The following is a 22,522-nucleotide window of genomic DNA, read 5'->3' as shown; positions in this document are numbered from 1 at the left end:
ATCTTGATGAAATTTGGCACAGATGTAGAACATAGTTTGAAAGAGCACATAGGCTACTAAATTTTTTCTAATCCGCGCGGACGGAACCGCGGGCGACAGCTAGTCATTTATATTTAAATTATCTATATTATTAAACTGTTTAAATTTTCGTGAGACATTATAATAAAATTAATTCATAATTTATTACAATTTATGTTTTTCTTTGGTTATAAGTATATTTTTTTTAGGCATGTATGAAATATTCTTTACTTTCAGATCCTCTTTCCAAATTTCTGCTCCTATATACGACTTTTGCGCGACTTGGTTCCCGAGTTTTTATACTTTTCAGTTGCTTGTCAGTGGCTAAATACACTTGCGTGTGAAAGCCAAGAAGAGAAGAAAAAAAATTAAGAACGGCCGGTGACCGTCGTTGCTCATTCTTTTTTTTGTTTTAAATTGAATAAAAATTTTATTTATAAATAATTGTATGATTTTAAGATAGATATCTATACATATAAAAGAAAGTCGAACTGATTTAGCTGAAAATTGGTGGGCAGGTAGCTTAGAACAAGGAAACGGACATAGGATAATTTTTACCCCGTTTTCTATTTTTTATTCCGCGCGGACGGAGTCGCGGGTAAAAGCTAGTTAAACATATTAATCGTTTTAAGGATTATCGTAACAAATGTGTAAATAAGATTAAGGCATTGAAATAAATAAATACATTATTTAAAAATGTTTTGTTTATTGATATTCCTCAATATTTTACAATTTAAAAAACAACAAATTGTACATCTTATGAATTTATAAAAATGATTACAAGAGAGAAAAAAAACAACAAACGGTACATTTTATTGATGGGAAAAGGACGGTAACAAGCGGGACGTGACAGTGACGTACAACATGTGGTCGTCACGTTTACGCCGCGTCACCGCCGCGGGATGCTGAGACCAGCTTGATGTTCCCTTTGCCTCTCTCTTTCAGCCACGAAACCGAGGCGAAGCCCTAAAAATATCAAAACGTAACTAAACATTTCCTCCAACTTAGATCCGTCCGCTTGAAGTCTAGCAGCTAACTACAACTGCGCAGTTCCTGACTGTGTCGTCACTAATGTCAGCTTGATTCACAGCATTTAAAGTCCTATCAGCTTTGCGTCTTCATCAGAAAGACGACCTTCTTCTAACCGTATTTTTAACCTGAAATAAGACTTCTTAATTTTACACGTTATATAGAAAAATATGAATGGTTCATCGACATGTTTACAGAAAAGAACCATAAAGTAAAACTGTTCCTTACACGTGCTGGAATTGAAATGTTATCAAAACGACACATTACATTGAAACTTTGGTTGCCAAATTTAGAGCTAAAAGGCTTTAAAAACGATGCACTGAATGATTGAATGAATGACCTCTGCTCGTTGTGATCTAGCGACCAGAGCTGCGGCATGTGTCGCGGTCGCATGGAGGTGAGGAAGTGCTGCCGCCAAAGCCGCTCCAGCTGCAGCAGACCCTCATGCTTCATGAAGTATTCCACCACTTTATGTCCGTGCGACTCGTAGTCTATATTCTCAAACCTGTCAGATAATAACCAAAGACAATTCTTCATCCAAACATAAAAATTTAAGTGGTAGAACTTATCTAATACTGGAGTTAAAAAAATATTGGAATTAGAAGCTTACACAACTTGCATGTCCGCCACCTTTTTCAGAAGTTCCTCTGTGATTTGTTCATGTTGGGGGAAGTTACGTAATATAATTTGTTCCAGCTCGTTCCTCCTCTCCTCTGGCAGAACATGCTTCCTCGACTGATAAAGCAGAGCGCGAGCGGCTGAACGAATTTTTCTATTTAACAAAAATTAATTAGTTTTAACAAAGCAAAACCAATAGTATTTTACCAAAAAAAAAGAGACTGCACTCTTTATTTATTCATAAAGAAGCTGACTGCGAATTTTTCATTATTAGTTAGTGAGCTTCCAGACTATGTTCTACATCTATGCCAAATTTCAGTGAGATCCATACGGCCATTTTGGAGATACCTTCTAACAAACATCGATAAGAATTGAAATATAAAGATAGATAAAGAAGAATAAAGAAAAGAAGAATGAGAAAGTCAATGTTTTAAACATACAAGTATATTGTATAGGTTTTATTTTAACTAACTTGCAGTCGGCGTCCTCCTTGAATTTGTTGTCGGTGTGCGCGGCGAGCGGCGCGCCGCACTGCTCGGCGAGCCGCTCGCGCACCGCCTGGTCGCGCATGTTGCTGCGCTGGTGGCAGCCCGTGCACAGCAGCACCACATCGTGCGATGAATGGTCTTTCATTATTTCTAATCAACGAAAAATACATAAAAACATTAAAAAAATCCAAAAACTCGTCCAAACACTCACAATGTGAAGTGAAATACCGCCCTTCAGTACTAATGGATCCTTCTAAACAGAATAATACCTAAGTAGGTGTCCCTTCCGCTGATAGCTTTCGCTAAATTCTTGTTAATAAATTTAATTAATAAAAATTCGAAAATTCGAAAATAATTTATGGTAGACTAGTTTTCGCCCCCGACTCCGTACGCGCAGAATTAGAAAATAAAATTATAAGTAGCCTATATGTTCCAGATTGTTCTATAACTGTACCGAATTTCATTACGATCCGTTGAGCCGTTCCGGAGATACCTCAAACAAACATCCATACATCTAAACATTTTCATCTATATATATAAAAGAAAGTCGTGTTAATTATACTATTTGTAACTCAAGATCGGTCGAACTGATTTAGCTGAAAATTGGTGGGCAGGTAGCTTAGAACCAGGAAACGGACAAAGGATAATTTTTACCCAGTTTTCTATTTTTTTTTATCCCGCGCGGACGGAGCCGCGGGTAAAAGCTAGTTTATAATATTCGTTACATTGTTTGAATGTATTTCATACTTAGATTTATATTTCCTAGTATTGTTAGTGTTTGTCACCAACAACAATATACTGCGGAAGTTTGATAATTTAATATCAAAGTATATGACGCATCAATATTACAACTCTTTATACATACATAACTGTTAGATTACATAAATCTACTGGATAAATCTAATTCTTCCATTCAGAAAGATTAGGTGGGTTAACAGTATAAAAAAACTTAGGCTTAATAACAAGTAACTACTGTTTTTTTTATAGTTTAATTTAGTTTTTCTTTCTAAGTGTTTTTTATTTTTATTTTTTACAACAAACATGAAACAATATAGTAAATTGACGCGAGGAATTGGAATTTTATACAACAAGAATTTTACCTGGAAAATATTTTCTGTATTCTCTGGGCACGACATTTTTTCGTATATAAGAGTTATCGCCGCCGCAAACAACGCATTTGTTTTCTTTAGTAAGTTGGTAGTATCGGCCAACCTCTCCCACAGAACGGCCCGAAGGCTCGAAACGCAGACGTACTGTGAGCGGATTCTCGTTCACCACATCTGCCAATCCTTTATCTACGTACCTTAAAACAATTAACATAGTAAAATATAAAATACTAGCTTTTACCCGCGACTCCGTCCGCGCGGAAAAAAAAATGCACACAAGATAAAAAAGTACCTATGTCGGTCTCCTAGTTCTAAGCTACCTCCCCATCAATTTTCAGCTAAATCAGTTCGACCGATCTTGAGTTATAAATAGTGTAACTAACACGACTTTCTTTTATATATGTAGACTAATAAAGTTTAAATAATAAATCTAACCAAATTTTAGGTTTATTTAGGTTTAATTTTTATCTGTCTGCCTGTGATGTGAGCAAGCCGGATACACATAGTTATGAAATTCTAAAATTGAATAAAAAAAAAACTGGTTACATTTCGAGGATTGATATTCTGTGTGCCTAGCGAGAATTTACTTTTGTAGCAACAAATCTCATACTAATTATGACATAATTGATGAAGGTACAAAGGCACGATTGTCACAAACACCTATTTGTGGCTCACTAATACAGTCCGGTTTAGTTTAGCTCTTAACAACTGTGCCACCGACACTCTAACACTCTCCTAAATATTATGTATACTTTCCCGAACACTTATTTATAGAACTTATTGACTTTTACTTATTTATTGATCTAAATTTACTTTATAATTTATGTGTAATTAAAGTTTTGCAAAAAACCGTAAAATCTTATCTTACTAATATTATAAATACGAATGTTTGGATGGATGAATGTTTGTGTGAAGATATCGTCGGATCTTGATGAAATTTGGTACAGATGTAGAACATAGTCTGGAAGAACACATAGAGTACTTATTACGTTCTTTATAACTCCACGCGGACGGAGTGGCGGGTGACAGCTAGTATAATCATAACTTATTAATTAGGGCGCCATCTGTTGCTCCATATTTAGAAACATATTTACAAAACATATTTTTTGCCATTTTTATTTATTTAAAAAATACTTCAACATGCACAAATAAAGAAATTGAACACAATTATAATAAAAGATAAATCAAAAGTGTATTTCAAATGTTGTAATGACTCACCATTCAGCCTTTTTGGTGTCACAAGTGCATAACAACTCTCCATCTGGTGCCACTAAGAAACAATTGTGGTACAGCGGCTTGGACCGCGTCGCGTGCGGATATCGTTTGCTTACTACAGAGTCTTTCGTTAATTTACCTTCCTTATCTTTTTTCCTACAAAAAAAACGTAACTTTGATTTCAAAAATTAATTTCATATTTCAATAGCCTATTAATTAATTAAGATAAAAAAGAAAAATCTTTGTTTATTTGACATAACATATTATACAGTACTAGTTTTATATACTTGTTGCTTTAGCTTTATATACTTGTTGTGATTTAAATAAGAGCCAAAAGCAAGTATATATAATACAAGCAACATACATTTTTTGACAAGATACCAACAACACTCACATGTTTTGTCCCAGATTCATTCATAAATCTTATTTATTAATGAGGCAGCTGATTTCTTTATGCTTTATTTATACTTTATGCTTATGCATTACATTACATGCGTATACATTTATACTTTATGCTTTATATTAGATTGGAATATCTATTAAAATATTTTAAATCATACAAAACAAATAAAAGTATTATCATTAATAAGAGTTATTCAAAGAAAAATATTTATTATTTTTTACATACATACATTTCACTGCCCAATTTAGATGTGTGTTTATTTTTAAAACCAATATCAGCATACTTCCAGCAAATATTATTGATATTGTTCCAAACTTTATTATCATTTGAAAGGTTCAACCAACTCCATATTGAGCCATACTTCTTATTTATAAGGTAAACAAAGATCTTAATAGAGACATGAGCATCAGCTGCTGCGTAGTTAATTTGTGTTTGTGTTAACTCATCAACTTCCCAGTTACTGCAACGCACCTGAAAACTAAAGACTGGTACAATTTGCACACAATTTTTTTACTACCTCTTGTTACATCTAAGAATTATGTAGTGCTTTCGCTTGTGATGATGCAGAGTCACAGTAAAATAAAACAGCCTTAATCAGTTTAACAATAGAGGAATGTATTAAAAATATGTACACAACAGGAAGGAAGAAAGAATGAACGATATTATAACTGAAGAAAAAATTGCCATATGTGTGTTGGGGTTGCCAACACCTCTGACAATTTATTAATATTTGTTATCTTGACCTAGACTATGTTAATTCGACTATTGGGGATGTCTTATCCATGTAAAACTTTTTGTCTGACATTGTATGGATGGCATTATGATTAACTAGCTTTTACCCGCGACTCTGTCCGCGCGGAATAAAAAAAACGGAGTAAAAATTAAATCAGTCAAATCGATCAGCCGTTCTTGAGTTATAAATAGTGTAACTAACACGACTTTCTTTTATATATATAGATTTATGTCATAAGTTTGGCCTATAATTTCGTATATCAAGATGTTTTTACTTACCCTCCAACTCTTGTCTAAAATAATGTTGAGTTCAGATTGAGCCAAGAAAGCTAAACCACCTGAAGTATGGCCGGCAAGTTCTACAATGTGCCGTAGATCCAAAGTGGACTTTAATGATACTGAATAATCACTTAATAAATATTTAGCATCATCAAATGGTGCCACACCTACTTTGAATATGTTCTCGTCTTCTAAAAGCTCCTGGAAGACATTATTAAACCATTTTAACTACAATTTTTTACACTTCACTAATAATTAATATATGATATGGAAGTAACACATATAATTTTATTTTATTGCTCATTATTTCATCTTCAAAGGAAATGTCACAGTGGCAAAAGTATATTGATGTCTGATGATGAAATTGTATAACTATCTTTTTTTCAAGTATTTAAATACTGTTTAGTAGCATTTATATATCCTTTTTATTCTATTATCACACAGCTATTAATAGTAATTTAATTACCTTTAAAGAGTTGGGTATAGTCTTTAAGTGGCTAAGTCTGAACAAACCACAATAACCATCATAAGAAGAGAGCTGAACCAAAGCAACAGGTTGTCTTCTGCCCTGATTTGTAACCCATTCACAATCAAAACCGACAGCTTTATGGAGTCTTATTCTCCTGAAATATATTATAAAATATTTGTTATTTCTTTCTGAACTTAAATTTTTGAGAAGTAAAACCAAACTGACTTTGCTAAAATTTGACTAATAAAATGTGTTACCTGCGTAATTCATTTATAACTTCATCGCAGCACTCTTCTGTGATCACGTTTCTAATTATTAAGTAGTTAAGAGCATCGACTGCATTTCTTTTTCTCAGTTTATATTTTAATATCAACAAAGTGGCACCGGCGAAACCGACAGCTAGAGCCGTAGAGGTTACAAATGTTTTTAATTTTAAATATGTATCCATGGCAATAATAACAATTAATTAACAGTCAATCTTACGATAGTAATAAAATATATTGCTTAGTAGTTATGCATTTCATAATAAAAAGACATCATAACATACAAAGCAAACATTTGTTAAGCAACTGACAATGACAGCTGACAGTGCACCGTTTTTTTTTTTTTCGCCAATGGCGCAGGCTATCGTCTTCCGACCATATTCTACAGCGTTTTATTTTTAGTTTGGTAAAGTATATAGTTTATTTAGTAGTTTTAACATATTATTCATAGTTTTTAAATAATAAAAACTTTACTCTAACAGCTCAACAAAGAGTTAGAAAAAAGATTGATGTAAAATCAAACTGGTCCGTACTGAATTCAAATTTATTTAATCTTGTATCTTGCAGTCATCTGTCGCTGTTAAATCATATTGTTGTGATTCTGATTCTACGTATTTCATAAAATAAATTACTTTCACACTTTTTATATTACTTATGTAAAAATACATATTTTATGTAATTAATTATGGCACGGGATAGAAGTCCAGAGCGGAGGCGATCACGCTCTAGAGAAAGACGAGAAAGAGATCGTCACGACGATCGTGAATCTTACCGGGACAAAACCAAACGCCGAGAAAGATCAAGAAGTCCACGGAAAGAGCGAGATAGATCTCGTAGCCCTCAGAGGAAGGAAAGAGATCGTTCCAGAAGTCCTCGTAAAGACCGTGATCGTTCAAAAAGTCCATCGCGTCGAGAACGCGGGCGGTCTCGAAGTCCAAAGAAACGTGATGGAAAAGAAAAAAATGAAAAGGAAAAGCGATACGATGATAAAGTCAAGGATAAGAAAGATGACGATAAAAAACATAGCGAAGATAAGCCTGAGGTTGTAGAAGAAGAACCAAAACCTGTAAAAAAGGAACCATTATCTCTGGAAGAACTGCTTGCTAAAAAGAAAGCAGAAGAGGAGGCTAGAAGTAAACCTGTTTTTCTAACAAAAGAGCAGAGAGCTGCTTTAGCACTGCAAAGGAGACATGAACAAGTGGAGGCTATGAAAGCCAATGTCGAAAGACCTACCATTACTACGATTGATCTCACTGGGCCCTCGGTGCCTTCCAGAAGGGAGGAGGATAGGAAGTATAGGGAGGAAAGAGAAAAAGAACGTGAGAGGGAAAGAGAACGTAAATATGAGGATAGAAAAAATGCATCTGATAGAAGAGATGACAAAAAAGATAAAAATGATGATGTATCCAAAAATAAAGATAAGGAAAGAGAAGAAGAAGCTATCAAGGCACGCTACTTAGGCATAGTAAAAAAGAAGCGCAGAGTTCGAAGGCTTAATGACAGAAAATTTGTTTTTGACTGGGATGCTTCAGAGGACACTTCAAATGATTACAATGTTTTGTATAAAGAAAGACATCAAGTGCAATTTTTTGGGCGTGGACATATTGCAGGAATTGATATTAAAGCACAGAAAAAAGATCATAGTAAGTTCTATGGAAACCTGTTGGAGAAACGCAGAACTGAATTAGAGAAGGAACAAGAAAAGTTGAGATTAAAGAAGGTTAAAAAGAAAGAAGACAAACAGAAGTGGGATGACAGGCACTGGTCTGAAAAAGATCACGATGAAATGACAGAGAGAGATTGGCGCATATTCAGGGAGGATTATAACATAACTATTAAAGGTGGCAAAATTCCTAATCCTATACGGTCTTGGAAGGAAGCAGGCTTCCATCAAGATATAATGGAAATTATTAATAAAGTTGGATACAAAAGTCCTACACCTATTCAGAGACAAGCTATCCCTATCGGATTACAAAACCGTGATATCATTGGTGTTGCTGAAACAGGTTCTGGAAAAACACTTGCGTTCCTTATACCCCTTCTCACTTGGATACAATCTTTACCAAAAAGTGAGCGAATGGAAGATGCTGATCAAGGACCTTATGCCATTATTTTAGCTCCAACTCGTGAGTTGGCTCAACAGATTGAAGAAGAGACAAACAAATTTGGCATCCCACTTGGTATTACATCAGTGGTGGTTGTGGGTGGTTTATCCCGAGAGGAACAAGGTTTCAAACTTAGATTGGGTTGCGAAATTGTAATAGCCACACCAGGTCGTTTAATTGATGTATTAGAGAATAGGTACTTAGTTCTAAACCGTTGCACTTACGTTGTTCTTGATGAAGCCGATCGTATGATTGACATGGGTTTTGAGCCAGATGTGCAAAAGATCTTAGAATATATGCCTGTGTCTAATATCAAGCCCGATACAGATGCAGCTGAGGATGCTGCAGTTCTACTGGCAAATTATAACACGAAAAAGAAGTATAGACAAACTGTGATGTTCACAGCAACTATGCCTCCAGCAGTAGAACGTTTAGCAAGGAGTTATTTGAGGAGACCAGCAATTGTTTACATTGGATCAGTAGGCAAGCCAGTTGACAGAACTGAGCAGGTAGTATTCATGATCGGCGAGAGTGAGAAGCGTAGGAAATTAACAGAAATACTACAGCGCGGAGTCGAACCGCCAATCATAATATTCGTTAACCAGAAAAAAGGTGCCGATGTTCTTGCAAAAGGCCTCGAAAAGCTGGGATTCAACGCCTGTACATTGCATGGTGGTAAAGGCCAAGAACAGCGTGACTTTGCATTGGCTAGTCTTAAAAATGGTTCCAAAGACATACTGGTGGCAACAGATGTTGCTGGTCGAGGTATTGATATTAAAGACGTCAGTATAGTAATTAACTATGATATGGCAAAAAGTATTGAAGATTATACACATCGTATCGGTCGTACAGGACGTGCCGGCAAAACTGGTAAAGCGATATCTTTCGTGACTAAGGAAGACTCTGCTGTGTTCTATGACCTAAAGCAAGTGTTGCTCTCCAGCTCGGTTTCCACTTGTCCTCCTGAATTAATGAACCATCCAGAGGCTCAACACAAACCAGGGACTGTTGTCACTAAAAAGCGACGGGAGGAAATGATTTTCGCATAAGTTGTATTCATAATTTAATTAATGCTCTTTGAAACTGAATTGTATAATTACAACTGGCTTTGTACAACAAACTTTGTATTTCATTTCAATACACAGGAATAAATAATATAAGTAGTGTTGTGGACATCACATTGTTTTAATTCTTCTCAATTTCTGAAAAAAAAAATATAGTTATTTAAGAGAAAAGTATATATTAGCAAATTTCTTTGTTATGGCGACTAAAATTTGCAAATTTTCAAGTACTTTTGTGTCATCATTTTGATAATGTAAACGTATGATCTATACTCACTTTACATACTTCCATTTTCTACTTTATTTTCACGGAAATCTGAAAAAACTTGATTTGTTATAAATTACCAAAAATAAAAAATAATAATATATAGCTTAAAAGCTTGAAATAACATATATTAAAAAAGGCTATAACAATACAGATACAAGCAAAACAAAAAAGTAAGCAACATTAAGCTATGTAATAGAGTAGATAAGCAAAAGCATAAAATAGAACATCCAAAACGTGAGATATGAGCGCTTTGGGTTGTGGGAATGTGGAAATAATTAGTTAGGATTTATTAATGAACAAGAACTTTTTAAAAATCATAAGCAGAAAAAAAATATGGATGTTATAAACATGGCATGACTATTACAATTTCAACAGAAAGCAACGGGAAATAAGCAGAGTGAAGTTTAGAAACCATGCTCTCAGCTAACTGTTCCAGTTTATACCTATTCTTTACTTTCTGATGGTTTATCATCAACCACATCCTTCAAAGGAGGTGGCATAATGGCCTGTTTGGCTGACACAGCTAATGAAACTGTTAAGTCAACAAATTCAGAAAAATTCTTGGGCAATAATAAGTCTGGGAATTTCACTTCCAGTTGTGGGTCTCCTGGTTTCACTGGTGATTAAATTGATGAATTAAACATTAATAAATTAATATACAGTATTCTAACTAATTTTTTTAATTAGTCAATAAAAATACTAACCACCATAAAGGAAGTTGTAAGCAATATTGATATATTGTTTGGCTAAGGCTCCATTATTCTTAGCTAAATCCTTTGTCTCTTCAGGGAAACAGATTGCTCCCATTGCTGTTGTGCCAATACCAGCATAAAATACCCTCTGAAATAAGAAAATAAAATTGTTTATTCATAACATATTTTTATCTTCATTTCTGAATAAAATAAAAGAATAAATAAACAATTGACTAGAATGTTGACAGGTTTAGAATATGTTAGACTACAACTTCAGATTCTGTTTTAAACATCATTATTAGAATAAAAAAATGATAACTCACTCTAATAAAACCTCCCCTAAGTCCAAATATAAATCCTGTTAAGCCACCCATTACAACAGCCCCATACCTTATGTCCTTGTTATCTTCCTCTCTTAAATATTTTACAATCCCTGAAAATTAAGAACACTGTTAAGTAAGAATAAGTAATGCAAATTCTCTAGAGATAAAATCTTTGTAAATTTTGACAGTTTTTAATGTATGTAATTGGTAAATGCTTAATTTATTAAGATATAAAAATACTTACAATCAGTTCGGTCCCTTAATTCGTGATAATTATCTTGTACTGTATGCAAGAGAGATTCGGTATGAGCAATTCCTATTTCTGCTGTCTCTCGCACAGCACGAACTGGTGGCTGTAGCACTGATCTTAAGTAGCTGTTCTTATTTGACTCTGATAATGACCGAATATATCTGTAAGAGAAAGATAATATTACTTGCCGTTTATAAAATTGTTTATTACGTTATAATACTGAAAATACATACTCTCCGTATTCGGCATGTGGCGCTTCATATATTGGAAGGTCAGATGGTCTCATTGGTGGCGGCTTTAATGGCTCTCCGGGTTTTTCTTGCACAGGAGTCGCGGCACTGACCGTCGGTACAAGAGCGATCACTCCAGCAGTCCCTATCGCCACTTTCCTCAGCATCTTCCAAAAAAGTGTTTGGTTTTAGGTATTTGAAATGAACAAAATATGAAATGTACAACAAACTTATTGGTATAAATGTCCGGTACCTTGAATGTAATTATTAAAAATTACATAAAATATAATACAACAAGGACAAGTTCGCTCAATCAGCTGGTTGGCTTGACACCTGTCAAATTTACATACAGTTCTACAGTTACATAACAAAAAAGAGTAGTAATAAAAACTACATCCACATCAAATTTATTACCTATAAGCATTTGAAATGATCTCAGTAGATATAAAAACAAAATTTAAAGTCATGATCGGTAAGAAACACGGTAACAATGAATTAATGAATGTTGTATTTGAATGAAATGTTTGACAACCAAATTACTTTTCTGGTAATGGTAACACATCCATCCATGTCATTTCTCCATTTCATTTTAAATTCTCTCTCTTTGTCCTGTCTAGATTTTAGATAGTTCGCCTCATCTGACACTATTTTCCTTTGGATTTGGATAATAAATGTCCTTTCTCCTGAAACTGTAATTTTCTTGCACGATCATTGTAATATAAATAAATTTTCTTTGTTATTAAATTCGGTGCAACGACGTTTCACATTGTAAATATTATCCATCTAAAAGTGAAATTACATCTATAGTGAAACGGATGAAAATAACGTGATTGTGAGTACGATATCGAAAAATCAAACGTGTTATATTAATTTAAAACGGTAATTGGTGTTAAAATTATTAATATTTCTTTTTAATTGCCTTTGTAACCGAGTTATATTAAAAATGTCCGGAGTGCGCGCTGGTCGTGTACCTAAGCGCCTGAGAGCTCATCGTATGAAGAGTCGGTCAGGTAAGCGAAGGCCCGCATGATGGTGCTTCGCCGCAGTCGGCACAGAGCGCGGGAAACGAATTGCTTGAAGACCTATCTTTAGTTTAGTTTGCTTCTGTTCAAACTCATTACGAAGGTTCCATTTTCCATTTTACTAGAAATTCAGTAAAACTTAAAGTAAACACCATTTCCATCGATCTATTTTTATGACCTTACCATAACTAACATGAAATCTATATTTGTGCATGTGAAGTCCTATGTACAAAGGGGTAATTTGAAAGTATTACATCCAATAAAGTATCAAAGATATGGTTCAGAGTCTACGCTGTTAGTGACCAATCAAAAGAAAACTGCTAACAAAACTGTTGCTTAACTTTTGTAAATCCCCATTTCATTGATGACATGACAAATATGGATACCTTCCCTTCAACTACTCTATTTTGGGTTGGTACAACAAATTTCTGTTTTCAAAATCATTTTCTCTTTCATCATTGTAGTTGTTTTCCTTCTAGGTAATGTCACCTTCACACAATCCATCACATCATTGTCTACTGTCAAATGTTTTACATTATGTGCAATATTATATGGAGCCTTCAAATGAGCACTTATTACAGTTATAGTTGCATTCTAACGAGAGTGTGTGATTTACTAACAAATAACTTGCATTGATCCAGGATGTAAGGTGCATGATGTTTAGAGTGATGAACACTTAACTCCACCTTTAAGGATCCACAATACCAAATGGCTGAGGAACTTAGGAATGAAATGGTACACATTCTTTTATTTATTGACATTACATTTATTTCTTGTTTTGGTCAATTATGTTTACTTTATATTTGCACTATAATTTTAATATAATTGAGAAAATTCATAAATCAAACTAATAAATCATTATAAGTCTTAAAATTGATAACTGAATTATATTTTTGCACTGCTTGAATATTTTGATTGAATAGATTTTTTTATCACTCTTTTTGTTATGGGCTTTTATTAAATTTCTTGCTTTTTTACCTATATTTTTCTAGAAGTTGCAATTTTACAACAATTTTCTGTAAATTATTGTGAAGTTCATATTGATTACAAACATCTTAATGTTAAGGCATGTAACAGAAACTTTGAAAGTAGGTATCATTTGGAATCTATTGGTTTTAGCAAATAATATGCATGTAATATTAATAAAAAAATATTAGTGTATATAATTTTAGTGTTGTTTACCCAACTAAATTCAGGATGTGTTTGTCACTTAAATAGATATTAGTTTTCAAAAAAATATGCGTTCTTTGTCCATACAATTTAGTTGAAGTTTATAATATTATCACCTTGTGGTATTTTTTTGTAGCCATACTAGTGTATCTTATTTGTCTTGTATTTGACCTTCAATGTTATCTATTTCTGTTCTTTTTTTTACTCAGTTTTCACTGTTAAAATACTGACAAAAAATAAAATCAATCATTTCCATTAATATTGTCACACTAGCTGTTGCCACTACGTTCCCGCGATATTAAAAATGACATAATAAGTAGCTTATGTATTCTTCCAGATTATGTTCTGAATCTGTGCAAAATTTCATCAAGATCCATTGAGGTATTCCAATGATACCTTCTAATAAACATCCACCCATCCATCTAAACATTCACATTTATAATATTAGTAAGATTTAGCACTTATTTTTTTACTATACTGTGCCAATCCTCTTGCATGAGAGGTGGATATGTTCTCATATCCAATGCATACTTACAATATTCACTGTTTTTATTATTTGAGACAGTGTGCGGGTATTTCCTTTGGTGTCTTTTGTAATTATTTGCACAGAGAATAATTACCTAACATACTACAATTTTGTTACATTGATTGTGTGAACATAAGAGGAACGTTTTGCGTCACAGCTTCATTGTGAGGCAATTATAATCAGATTTGAAAGGAAACTCTTTGAAGCGCACATTAACATAACAATGATTGTAGACGTAATGAGTCCTTTGCTAAATAGGACTCTTGGCAAAACGCCATAATTTGTGTTAGTAAAATTTTATGTTCCATGCATTCCTTGCATTATCAGTAGGGCTGCTAAACCAAACACTGGGCGTTAAAAAAAGACCAACCAGAAGATGTCGCCACCCCTAATCATGAGACAAAATTCTCCGTGCAGGACAGTTGGTGGGCTATCATACAGTGGAATATTGTAACCCTGACCAAATATTCTGCAATAACCTATGAAACTCTGGATTACATTTTTCTTTTGCTTATTAGGGAATGTAGCAATTTAATACGATTTTTATCGTGTATAAGTTTAAAAACAATATCTAAAATTTGCCACATTTTGATATAAAGAAAAGTTAATTTACTAATGAAAAATTATTCAATATCATGGTGTAAAATGTTTCTAGTTTTGTGTCTGTTCACCCCATTTAAAAGTATCCATTTCCCTTTATACTTTGTCTAACTATCTGGACGGCGAGCATAAAGGTTTATTTCTAGTTGCAGTGCATTCTTTCGTAACTAGACAAAAAAATATCATCACTTTTTTGTCTTAAATTTTACTAGACTATACTTTACTATTTATTATCGAGAGATTACGAATCCATTACTAAAATTATTAGAGAAATATTCTTGTAGATATATTTTAATCTCAGTAAAAGGTATATTGTTAGTCAGCCACTATAGTAATGAATGTGCCCCTACGTACGTACTGAGCGTATTTTTACGGCTCCCCTGCGGATAAAACTATCTCGTTTATAATTATTGTTATTCTGTACATACAATCATTCAGTACTCCTTTCATTAATTACACAACGATAACACTGTCTATCTTACAAAGGTGTCATAGAAATGAAGACGTCTGATATGATTACTTTATACTTTATATTATTATAAACACTTAACTAGTATAGAAAAGGTATATTATATTTTTATTAAACGGCAAATATCGTCATTCTATCGATTTACTAGAAGTATATACAGCTATCGGTCTTAAACACATCAAACTATATAAAAACAGCCTTAACTTTTGTAACGTATACACGTATACGTAAACACTTGTCATCGAGATGTGAAAATTTTTAGAGCTATCTATATCTATTTTAAATTATGTTCTAAATAAAAGATTTGTCTTTCGAGTCCTTTTCTTCATTAATTATTGTTTTTATGACAAAAAAAATGTTCTGTACAAAAACATTTAAGTAATGCATATTCGTTGGTTGTGTCAAGGCAACGCTGATGACGTAAAATGGACGTGACCCAGTAATTAAAGATAATGTATGGCTTGGTATATTGTGCGGTCTATCATCACCGAACCTAATGAATTTCGTAAAAGTGGACACACGTATTAACATTATACTCTTTAGAAATAGAACGTACAATTAGTAGAGCCAAAAGCTAACTGATGATTGTGTGTTTTAGAGTTAGTTATTACCTCTGTTAGTATCCACTTATTGCTATCAATTTGAGCAAATAGAAAATTATGTTGCAATCGAAATCATTTGGAACGTTGTTATGAAGGAAATATAAAAAAGGTTTTATAGATAATAGACAAAATAAAAAAAAATTACGTGATAATTGCAGTGAAATGCGTTTGTTGACCTAAATGCTCAATGAACGATTAACATTTTTTTACTTTTTAACTTTAGATTCATATTCAGGTAAAGAAACTAACCAATATCGTTTTTACCGTTATTTGTAATTTGTAAACAAAACAATACTCTTATATCTGTCAATATCATAATGGCGCGAAAAGTGGAAGTGATCATAGATTAATAATTCAATATCATAGATAAAATAGATAATTGTTTAACGACTCTATTGATCACGATAAGGCTATCACCACCAACTATGTTTGTTTTATATGTTAATTATGATTTTTATGACATTCCAGTGCTGAGAATGATGGCAATAATGCAGGACAGGAACAGTGAGGAGGTGCCTCGCGAGTTCTTGGAGACAGGCAGGACGGGCCGGAGAAACGCCATGCCTGATATATTGCACCCCCAGGGCGCCGAGATGACGACGGCGGACCTGCCCTCCCGGTTGCAACAGCTGGCCACTACTGGTATTGCAATTTTTGGCACAAAGTTTATTAACATAATTAAAAATTGTACAAAAGCCATGAGTATCAAATGAAAACGTACACATTATTGATTTTGTTAGTGGTTTTAAAAAAAAAATTAAAACAAATGTATTTCTTGTTGTCAAACCACGGTCATTTTCAACAGCTGGTGAAATACGTCATCCTCTCTAGGTCATCCACTTATAAGCCGAAAAAATGTCAACAACTTATGCGATGAAACATTTTAAACGCATAAGCGCAAAATGTATTAAAATACGATTGCTTCAATAGTGGTAGACAACATCTGTTTAACGAATGGGCCAGCACGCCCGGTACAAGTCGAAGTGATTCCGTTTTTCGTCTGATAAGTGTGCGTGCCGGAAGCCTAATTTCCCATGCTTATCTTGTATAGAAAGTATGGGAAGGGGAAGTTGATTTGATGGAACAATTCACTTTCTGTTCGTCTCTACCTCCATCCATTAAATGTAGGCAACGCATCTGCAACTGCGGATTCCTAAAGGCAGCGGTCGCTTCGCTATTTCGGCGAAATCTCAGTTTTAATAATACTATACTAGTCAGCTTTTATTCGTTAAGTTTAGTACAAAAATACTGGAGTAAGAAGTAGGCTATTTACTGTGTTGGTGTCACACAATTTGTTTGAACGATTAGGGTCGGTCGGCAATTAACAAAACCGACTTTATCCATCGTACCGCGACGAACGCGTGCTTGAATGACGTGACAAATTGAGCTCCCTTCTGACGTAGTGTGTCACGTGAATTTTCTAGAATTAGACTAACCTAATAGTCGAAGTAAATATAGTTCTTTACAAAATATGATGTTTAACTTGAGATTTTAATTTAATAGATTTAATTAAATGGATTTCCACTTCCTTAACATTACTTATTCAGTTCATATAGAGATACATAATTGGGTTTGTAATGGGAACATAATATATCACTGCAAATTGATTGTGGCATCGTTAACTCTGTTATATACTGACTCCAAAGCGGCTTGTTTGAGTAAAATGAGCCCTTATTTACGTGGCTTAATCAGGTCAATAGTTCCTATGAGATACATAATGAGTCCAATCAAATCGACCGTGTGTGTCGCTACACAATGTTTACACAGTTAGGGTGTTACATTTTTTTTTCACATTTCTTTTCATAGCGTAGCATTGATATTTTTTATAACTTTTACCCTAATTGATAGATGGGATATGTTTCTTGTTGATATTTTTATACGTTTAATAGTGAATTAAACGTATAAATAGGCATGAAGATTAACGACTTTTTTGAATTGTCGGTTCATTAAAAATAACGACGCATAACATCCTTGCAAATAATTTTAATTAAATGCTTTATCTAATCTGTATGACCCTAACTTTTTAATATAGTGTGCATAAATGTGTTTACGATATTTCTAAGTGGATATAATAGTAGGGAAGGTATATAAAGTATGCAAGGCATGTCAAATCAACTTCTTTTCACTACATTAGGTTTTTTTCACGTAATTGTCGAACTTCCTAGTGAAAATCACACAGAACGACCCAATTATTAAATTAAATTAATTAACTAAGCAAAGTATATACCAAACTTCTGGTTTTTTCTATCTTATTAATTTTATAATATAACTGAAGAATATAATAGATAGATATGAATGATATATGATAAATATGACTTATTTGTCATCTCTTTGCAAAATCATGTTTGAAACATACCAAATGTTTAAGACATCGATGTAGGGACGCGTTTCGTATATCTCGATATGTACGTAAATAGCTGATACTGAAATAACATTTAGCGACGTAAAACGAGCGCGATCATCTCGTCTTGCGTCACCGCACTAATCTGCAGCTTATCGGTCAACGTTGAGACAAACAACTTGCGCACATGGCCTAATGTTGACGAATATGTTTTGTCTTTAATGAAATCGTGAGATTATTTTGAAGTCAACGTTCAATAAATCTTGACATTGTACAACATAAGAAGGTACAGTGTAGCATGACCAATCTAATTATCTATAACTGTAACGCCTGTTTTTTTTAATATCACCATCAGCTCACTATACGTCCCCACTGAGGGACTCGGAGCCTACCCTAAGTTAGGGGTGACAAGGCCATAGTGAACCACGTTGGCCCAGTACGAGTCGGTTGAAAATTAAGTAATACAGAATTACAATGTTTTTTGTACAGCTATATCGATAGTAAAACAGTTTTTACTATCGATATAGCTGTACAAAAAACATTTACGTTTACAAAGAGATTAAAGATAAAAAGATGCCAACGTAATAAGATGGACGTAGATTGTATTATTTTATTGCAAATTTTATTTTTTCCAGATCCAGAACACCCGCAGCCGAGCACATCGAAGAATGATCTCGAAGCGTCCAAAGAGGATCCAGCAAGTAAAAGTAATTGCAGTTGAGCTGCCTCGCAATATGGTCGCTGACCACTGGACTTGCCCAAAGTTAAAGTAATCTCAAAAAGGTAAATAGAAACCCTAAGCACTGAATATAGTGTAGGCCCACCTTTTTGTAGGAAGGTATAGTGTACAAATATAGCTCTAATGATAGTTTGTAAAGGCTATGTGTAATTTAATTTGTACTAAATAATTACATACAGAAGTTCTTTAAAATGATTTTGACATTTTTTGAAAAAAAAAAGTAATAATTTTTGTCTATGCTATGTAAGTTTTTAAAACTTCTTTTCGGTTACTTTCGGAAACATTTATATATTCTGCTGCCAATAACACAAAGTAAAGCATTAAATAGTACTACATTGTCACATTAAATTGATTAAATTATACCTTTAAAGATGCTATTTAGTGATAAAAACTTTTTATGTGCTCTATTGTCAACTGTGTTGTTTGTTTGAGCGTCAAGAATATTTTTTTTTAATAACTGACGAGGCTATTAATTTAGAAAATAGTGATATGCAAAGCATCGAAGCAATTGTTTTACCTTGGTTGTGAGTGTGTACGAAATGTTTGTGTTCTACGTCTTTTGTATAACTCTACGAGACTCCTTGGCTAAATACATCGAATCTTTGTTATGTAATGTTATTGTTTAATTATATTTTCCTATAGTTTTAGGCTATATTAAATAGCTGTGTAAAAAATTGTCATAATTATTTCATCTACTTTTTTATTACTGTTAACAATGACAGCTAATTAGCTGATAAAAGGGCTTGATTGGAAAAGTACAGAACACTATGAAAAATCTAATATGGCCGCCGTCAAATAATGGCGGATGACATATTTTTGTACAGCTACGAATAAAAGAACTTGACTGTTACAATATCATGTTAAAATACAATTTGAAACATGTATTGACAACCTAAAAATAAATCGCTTAAAAGTTTTTTGACCAAAGTTGGAACTGACTTGTAATATATTTAACAATACTTGTTTTGTACTCCATTGGCTTAAATCCCATACAGTTACTTTAGTAATTTGCAACCTTTGTAATTATAAGAAAACATAATAATTAGCAAATATTTAATTTCTTATGCTATTTGATCTCTTTTTTATATATACGATACGATAGCACACATTTTTCTGACAACTAACCTCTATAGCAGCACCTCTCTTAGTCGCATTAAACATTTAGTTTTAGCTTAGAATGTCAGCAGAAACTACTTGGACTATTTATATTTTAATAGTACTTTTCTAATACTTTAATAACTTTTTTTACAGACTATCGGTTATTATAGTAAAATAATAAATTTAAGAAAATATAATTTTACTTTAATGTTAATTGTACCTCCTGGAATACAGTAAAAAAAATATTTCATATAAATAAAAATAATCTATTAATTAAGAAACGGCTTAACTCACGTTTGATCGTCCGGTGACGGTGAGTTAAGCCGTTTCTTAATTAATAGATTATGATGTCTCACGAAAGTTTAAACAATTTAAAAATAATCTATTCATTATTTAGTACAATACATTTAGAATATTTGTGTGATTTTGTCTAAAATCATGCACAATACGGTTTGATAAATACCCTAAATCTTCATCCCCCCATCCATAGCCTTGGTGCTACATTTTTAAATTTATACAAAGCTACAAATGCTTATCAAAATGTTGGGAGATTGTACCTTGAGATTTCGAGAGCTATATGGTCAAATTGACCATAAGGGAATGGGGAGAAAAGCTTTTAGTAGGTGACGCCATCATGGACTGTTATCAGTTGAATTTTTATAACTGATTCTAGCAATTTAAAAAATGTGTTAAATTTTTTGTTGTAAATAATTTATGTTGTATGTGAAATTATTTTGCGTGAAATTTGACGGAACTAGTTGCTTATAGCTACAGTTCACAGATTACTTTGTGTATAAAATAAAATTTGTTTGCGGTACATACTATTGGTATATGAGAACACACTTTCTATTTAAAACATATCCCTCTCATTATTTTTGATAAATAATAATGTTTCACTCTCGATTATGCTGACATCTATAGTGTGCAAAAGGTAGTTTTTCTCCCCATTAAATGTAGAACAATGTTACATGCAACAATGATGCATTGTGAGTCGTGCATAATATTTATACCAATATACTAACGTTGATTCAATGATAAACTTTAAATGCTATTTAGTGGTTTAACGCTTATTTGCACTTATAAAACGAGACAAAAAACATGTCAATTATCAATAACACACGTAAATATTTATAATATACCTTCAATTTAGTGCTAAGAAGATACAATAATTGAAAAATAAATAGCTACTAACTGTATTCTTACCAGATTTGGGAGTTATGTTGTTCATAAAATTTTTGCAAGTCCTCTTATATAAAAGGAATTTATAACAATAATACATTTATATACTTAGCGTGGGTGAAAGGAAAACCGATAACGTGCTTTATGAGGAGTCTGCTGTAGTCTGGGAGTATTTTTAAGGACTTAATGATTTACGTCAATTTACGTGAATTATTATTAAATGTGGAAATCCAACGTACATTAGTAAAGTCGAATATAGATTTTGTTAGTAAATTAAAATTCTTACTTATCTGTGTGAATTATTTCGACCATAGACAAATCCATGTTAAGTGAATGTTTTCACCATAGCGTCCACTTAATTCGATTTTTTTCAAGATTCTTTATTCTATTCATTTTAATTATTTCAAATGAACTGACTTAAGAACCATTATATAATTGTATATAGCATTAAAGCTACGTAGGAATTTTGAAATTAGATGTGAGTCCATTTAGAGAAATTGGAACAAGGATAGGTACAGGTTTAAAATAATTGCGTGAATTAATTTTTATACCTTTATATAACGGTTTAGAAAAAAATTAGCTTTTAATCTACTAAACTGTACATATCTATAATAATGAAGCGTTTAGCAAAGTAGTTCTGTCATTGTAAAATAATGTCTCAATTGTTGATTTAGCCCCTTTGTGCACAAGGCAACGTAAACCTTCGAAACTAATATAGTATCCTTACGTCGCGAGTATCTGGTTGCTCACGCTCCGTACTTGCAAAGTTGAATCGTCGATGCACGTCGTCTTTTCAGTTAGTACATGTTAACTTGCTCCGCCATCTTGAAAATCACGGTGAGCAAAGTCAACAAAATGTCAGCGATGCGTGCCTATGTACGAAACTCTATGGCATTGTATTGCATAAATCGCTTAGTGACTAAAATCGTCGTGTTTCGACGATTTGCGTTGCATTGTGTACGAAAGGCCTGAAAGTGAATATAATTTTTTAAACATCCTTATTTTCTAATTACTATATATGACAAACAACCTAATTTCCAGTCTTATATATATGACATAAAAAAATATTTTGTTCCAAATTACCAGAGCTGGGCATTAACTCGTTAATCCGTTAATCGTTAATTAACGAAGTTAACATTTTGCTTAACGGATTAACTTTTAAGTTAACTTCAAAAAGTGTTAACGCTTTTGTTAACTTCCGTTAAAATCAACTTCCGTTAATAAAAG

General features: G+C 33.1%; 4 protein-coding genes across 4 annotated transcripts; 2 read left to right on the top strand and 2 right to left on the bottom strand.

Moving 5' to 3' along the window:
* Positions 1–891: 891 nt before the first annotated feature.
* On the bottom strand, positions 892–6,921 carry LOC106707829 (exonuclease 3'-5' domain-containing protein 2). Its single transcript, XM_014499268.2, has 10 exons — positions 6,615–6,921; positions 6,355–6,511; positions 5,889–6,089; positions 5,107–5,348; positions 4,478–4,630; positions 3,254–3,456; positions 2,138–2,303; positions 1,658–1,819; positions 1,388–1,552; positions 892–1,175 (listed from the first exon to the last, which is right to left on the bottom strand). Exons 1-10 carry the CDS (start codon positions 6,803–6,805, stop codon positions 1,112–1,114), a joined length of 1,704 nt encoding a protein of 567 aa, XP_014354754.2. The 5' UTR covers positions 6,806–6,921; the 3' UTR covers positions 892–1,111.
* Positions 6,922–7,169: 248 nt separating this feature from the next.
* LOC106707869 (probable ATP-dependent RNA helicase DDX23) lies at positions 7,170–9,778 on the top strand. The gene has a single exon (XM_014499315.2). The coding sequence runs from the start codon at positions 7,306–7,308 to the stop codon at positions 9,772–9,774; it is 2,469 nt and encodes an 822-aa protein (XP_014354801.2). The 5' UTR covers positions 7,170–7,305; the 3' UTR covers positions 9,775–9,778.
* On the bottom strand, positions 9,684–11,897 carry LOC106707870. The gene is made up of 8 exons (XM_014499316.2): positions 11,803–11,897; positions 11,553–11,716; positions 11,314–11,480; positions 11,070–11,179; positions 10,759–10,894; positions 10,498–10,670; positions 10,064–10,102; positions 9,684–9,927 (listed from the first exon to the last, which is right to left on the bottom strand). Exons 2-6 carry the CDS (start codon positions 11,714–11,716, stop codon positions 10,498–10,500), a joined length of 750 nt encoding a protein of 249 aa, XP_014354802.2. The 5' UTR covers positions 11,803–11,897; the 3' UTR covers positions 9,684–9,927; positions 10,064–10,102.
* A 538-nt stretch (positions 11,898–12,435) lies between these two features.
* LOC106707807 lies at positions 12,436–19,206 on the top strand. The gene is made up of 3 exons (XM_014499244.2): positions 12,436–12,559; positions 16,407–16,580; positions 18,915–19,206. The coding sequence occupies exons 1-3, from the start codon at positions 12,493–12,495 to the stop codon at positions 18,998–19,000; spliced, it is 327 nt and encodes a 108-aa protein (XP_014354730.2). The 5' UTR covers positions 12,436–12,492; the 3' UTR covers positions 19,001–19,206.
* The last annotated feature ends 3,316 nt before the right edge of the window (positions 19,207–22,522 follow it).

Source organism: Papilio machaon, chromosome 3 (genome assembly GCF_912999745.1).
Source record: "Papilio machaon chromosome 3, ilPapMach1.1, whole genome shotgun sequence".
In the NCBI taxonomy this organism is placed as follows: Eukaryota; Metazoa; Arthropoda; class Insecta; order Lepidoptera; family Papilionidae; genus Papilio; species Papilio machaon.
The sequence above is the reverse complement of the archived record's forward strand: the minus strand, read 5'-3'. Positions and strand labels throughout refer to the sequence as shown.

Coding starts and splice junctions, on each gene's coding strand:
- LOC106707870 (XM_014499316.2), bottom strand. CDS start 11,716: ATGCTGAGGAAAGTGGCGATAGGGACTGCTGGAGTGATCGCTCTTGTA. Junction 11,481..11,552: donor CCACATGCCGAATACGGAGA/GTATGTATTTTC, acceptor TTTCTCTTACAG/ATATATTCGGTCATTATCAG. Junction 10,895..11,069: donor TTAGGGGAGGTTTTATTAGA/GTGAGTTATCAT, acceptor TTCTTATTTCAG/AGGGTATTTTATGCTGGTAT.
- LOC106707829 (XM_014499268.2), bottom strand. CDS start 6,805: ATGGATACATATTTAAAATTAAAAACATTTGTAACCTCTACGGCTCTA. Junction 3,457..4,477: donor GACACCAAAAAGGCTGAATG/GTGAGTCATTAC, acceptor AATTGTTTTAAG/GTACGTAGATAAAGGATTGG. Junction 1,553..1,657: donor GTGGCGGACATGCAAGTTGT/GTAAGCTTCTAA, acceptor ATTATCTGACAG/GTTTGAGAATATAGACTACG.
- LOC106707869 (XM_014499315.2), top strand. CDS start 7,306: ATGGCACGGGATAGAAGTCCAGAGCGGAGGCGATCACGCTCTAGAGAA.
- LOC106707807 (XM_014499244.2), top strand. CDS start 12,493: ATGTCCGGAGTGCGCGCTGGTCGTGTACCTAAGCGCCTGAGAGCTCAT. Junction 12,560..16,406: donor TCGTATGAAGAGTCGGTCAG/GTAAGCGAAGGC, acceptor ATGACATTCCAG/TGCTGAGAATGATGGCAATA. Junction 16,581..18,914: donor GCAACAGCTGGCCACTACTG/GTATTGCAATTT, acceptor TATTTTTTCCAG/ATCCAGAACACCCGCAGCCG.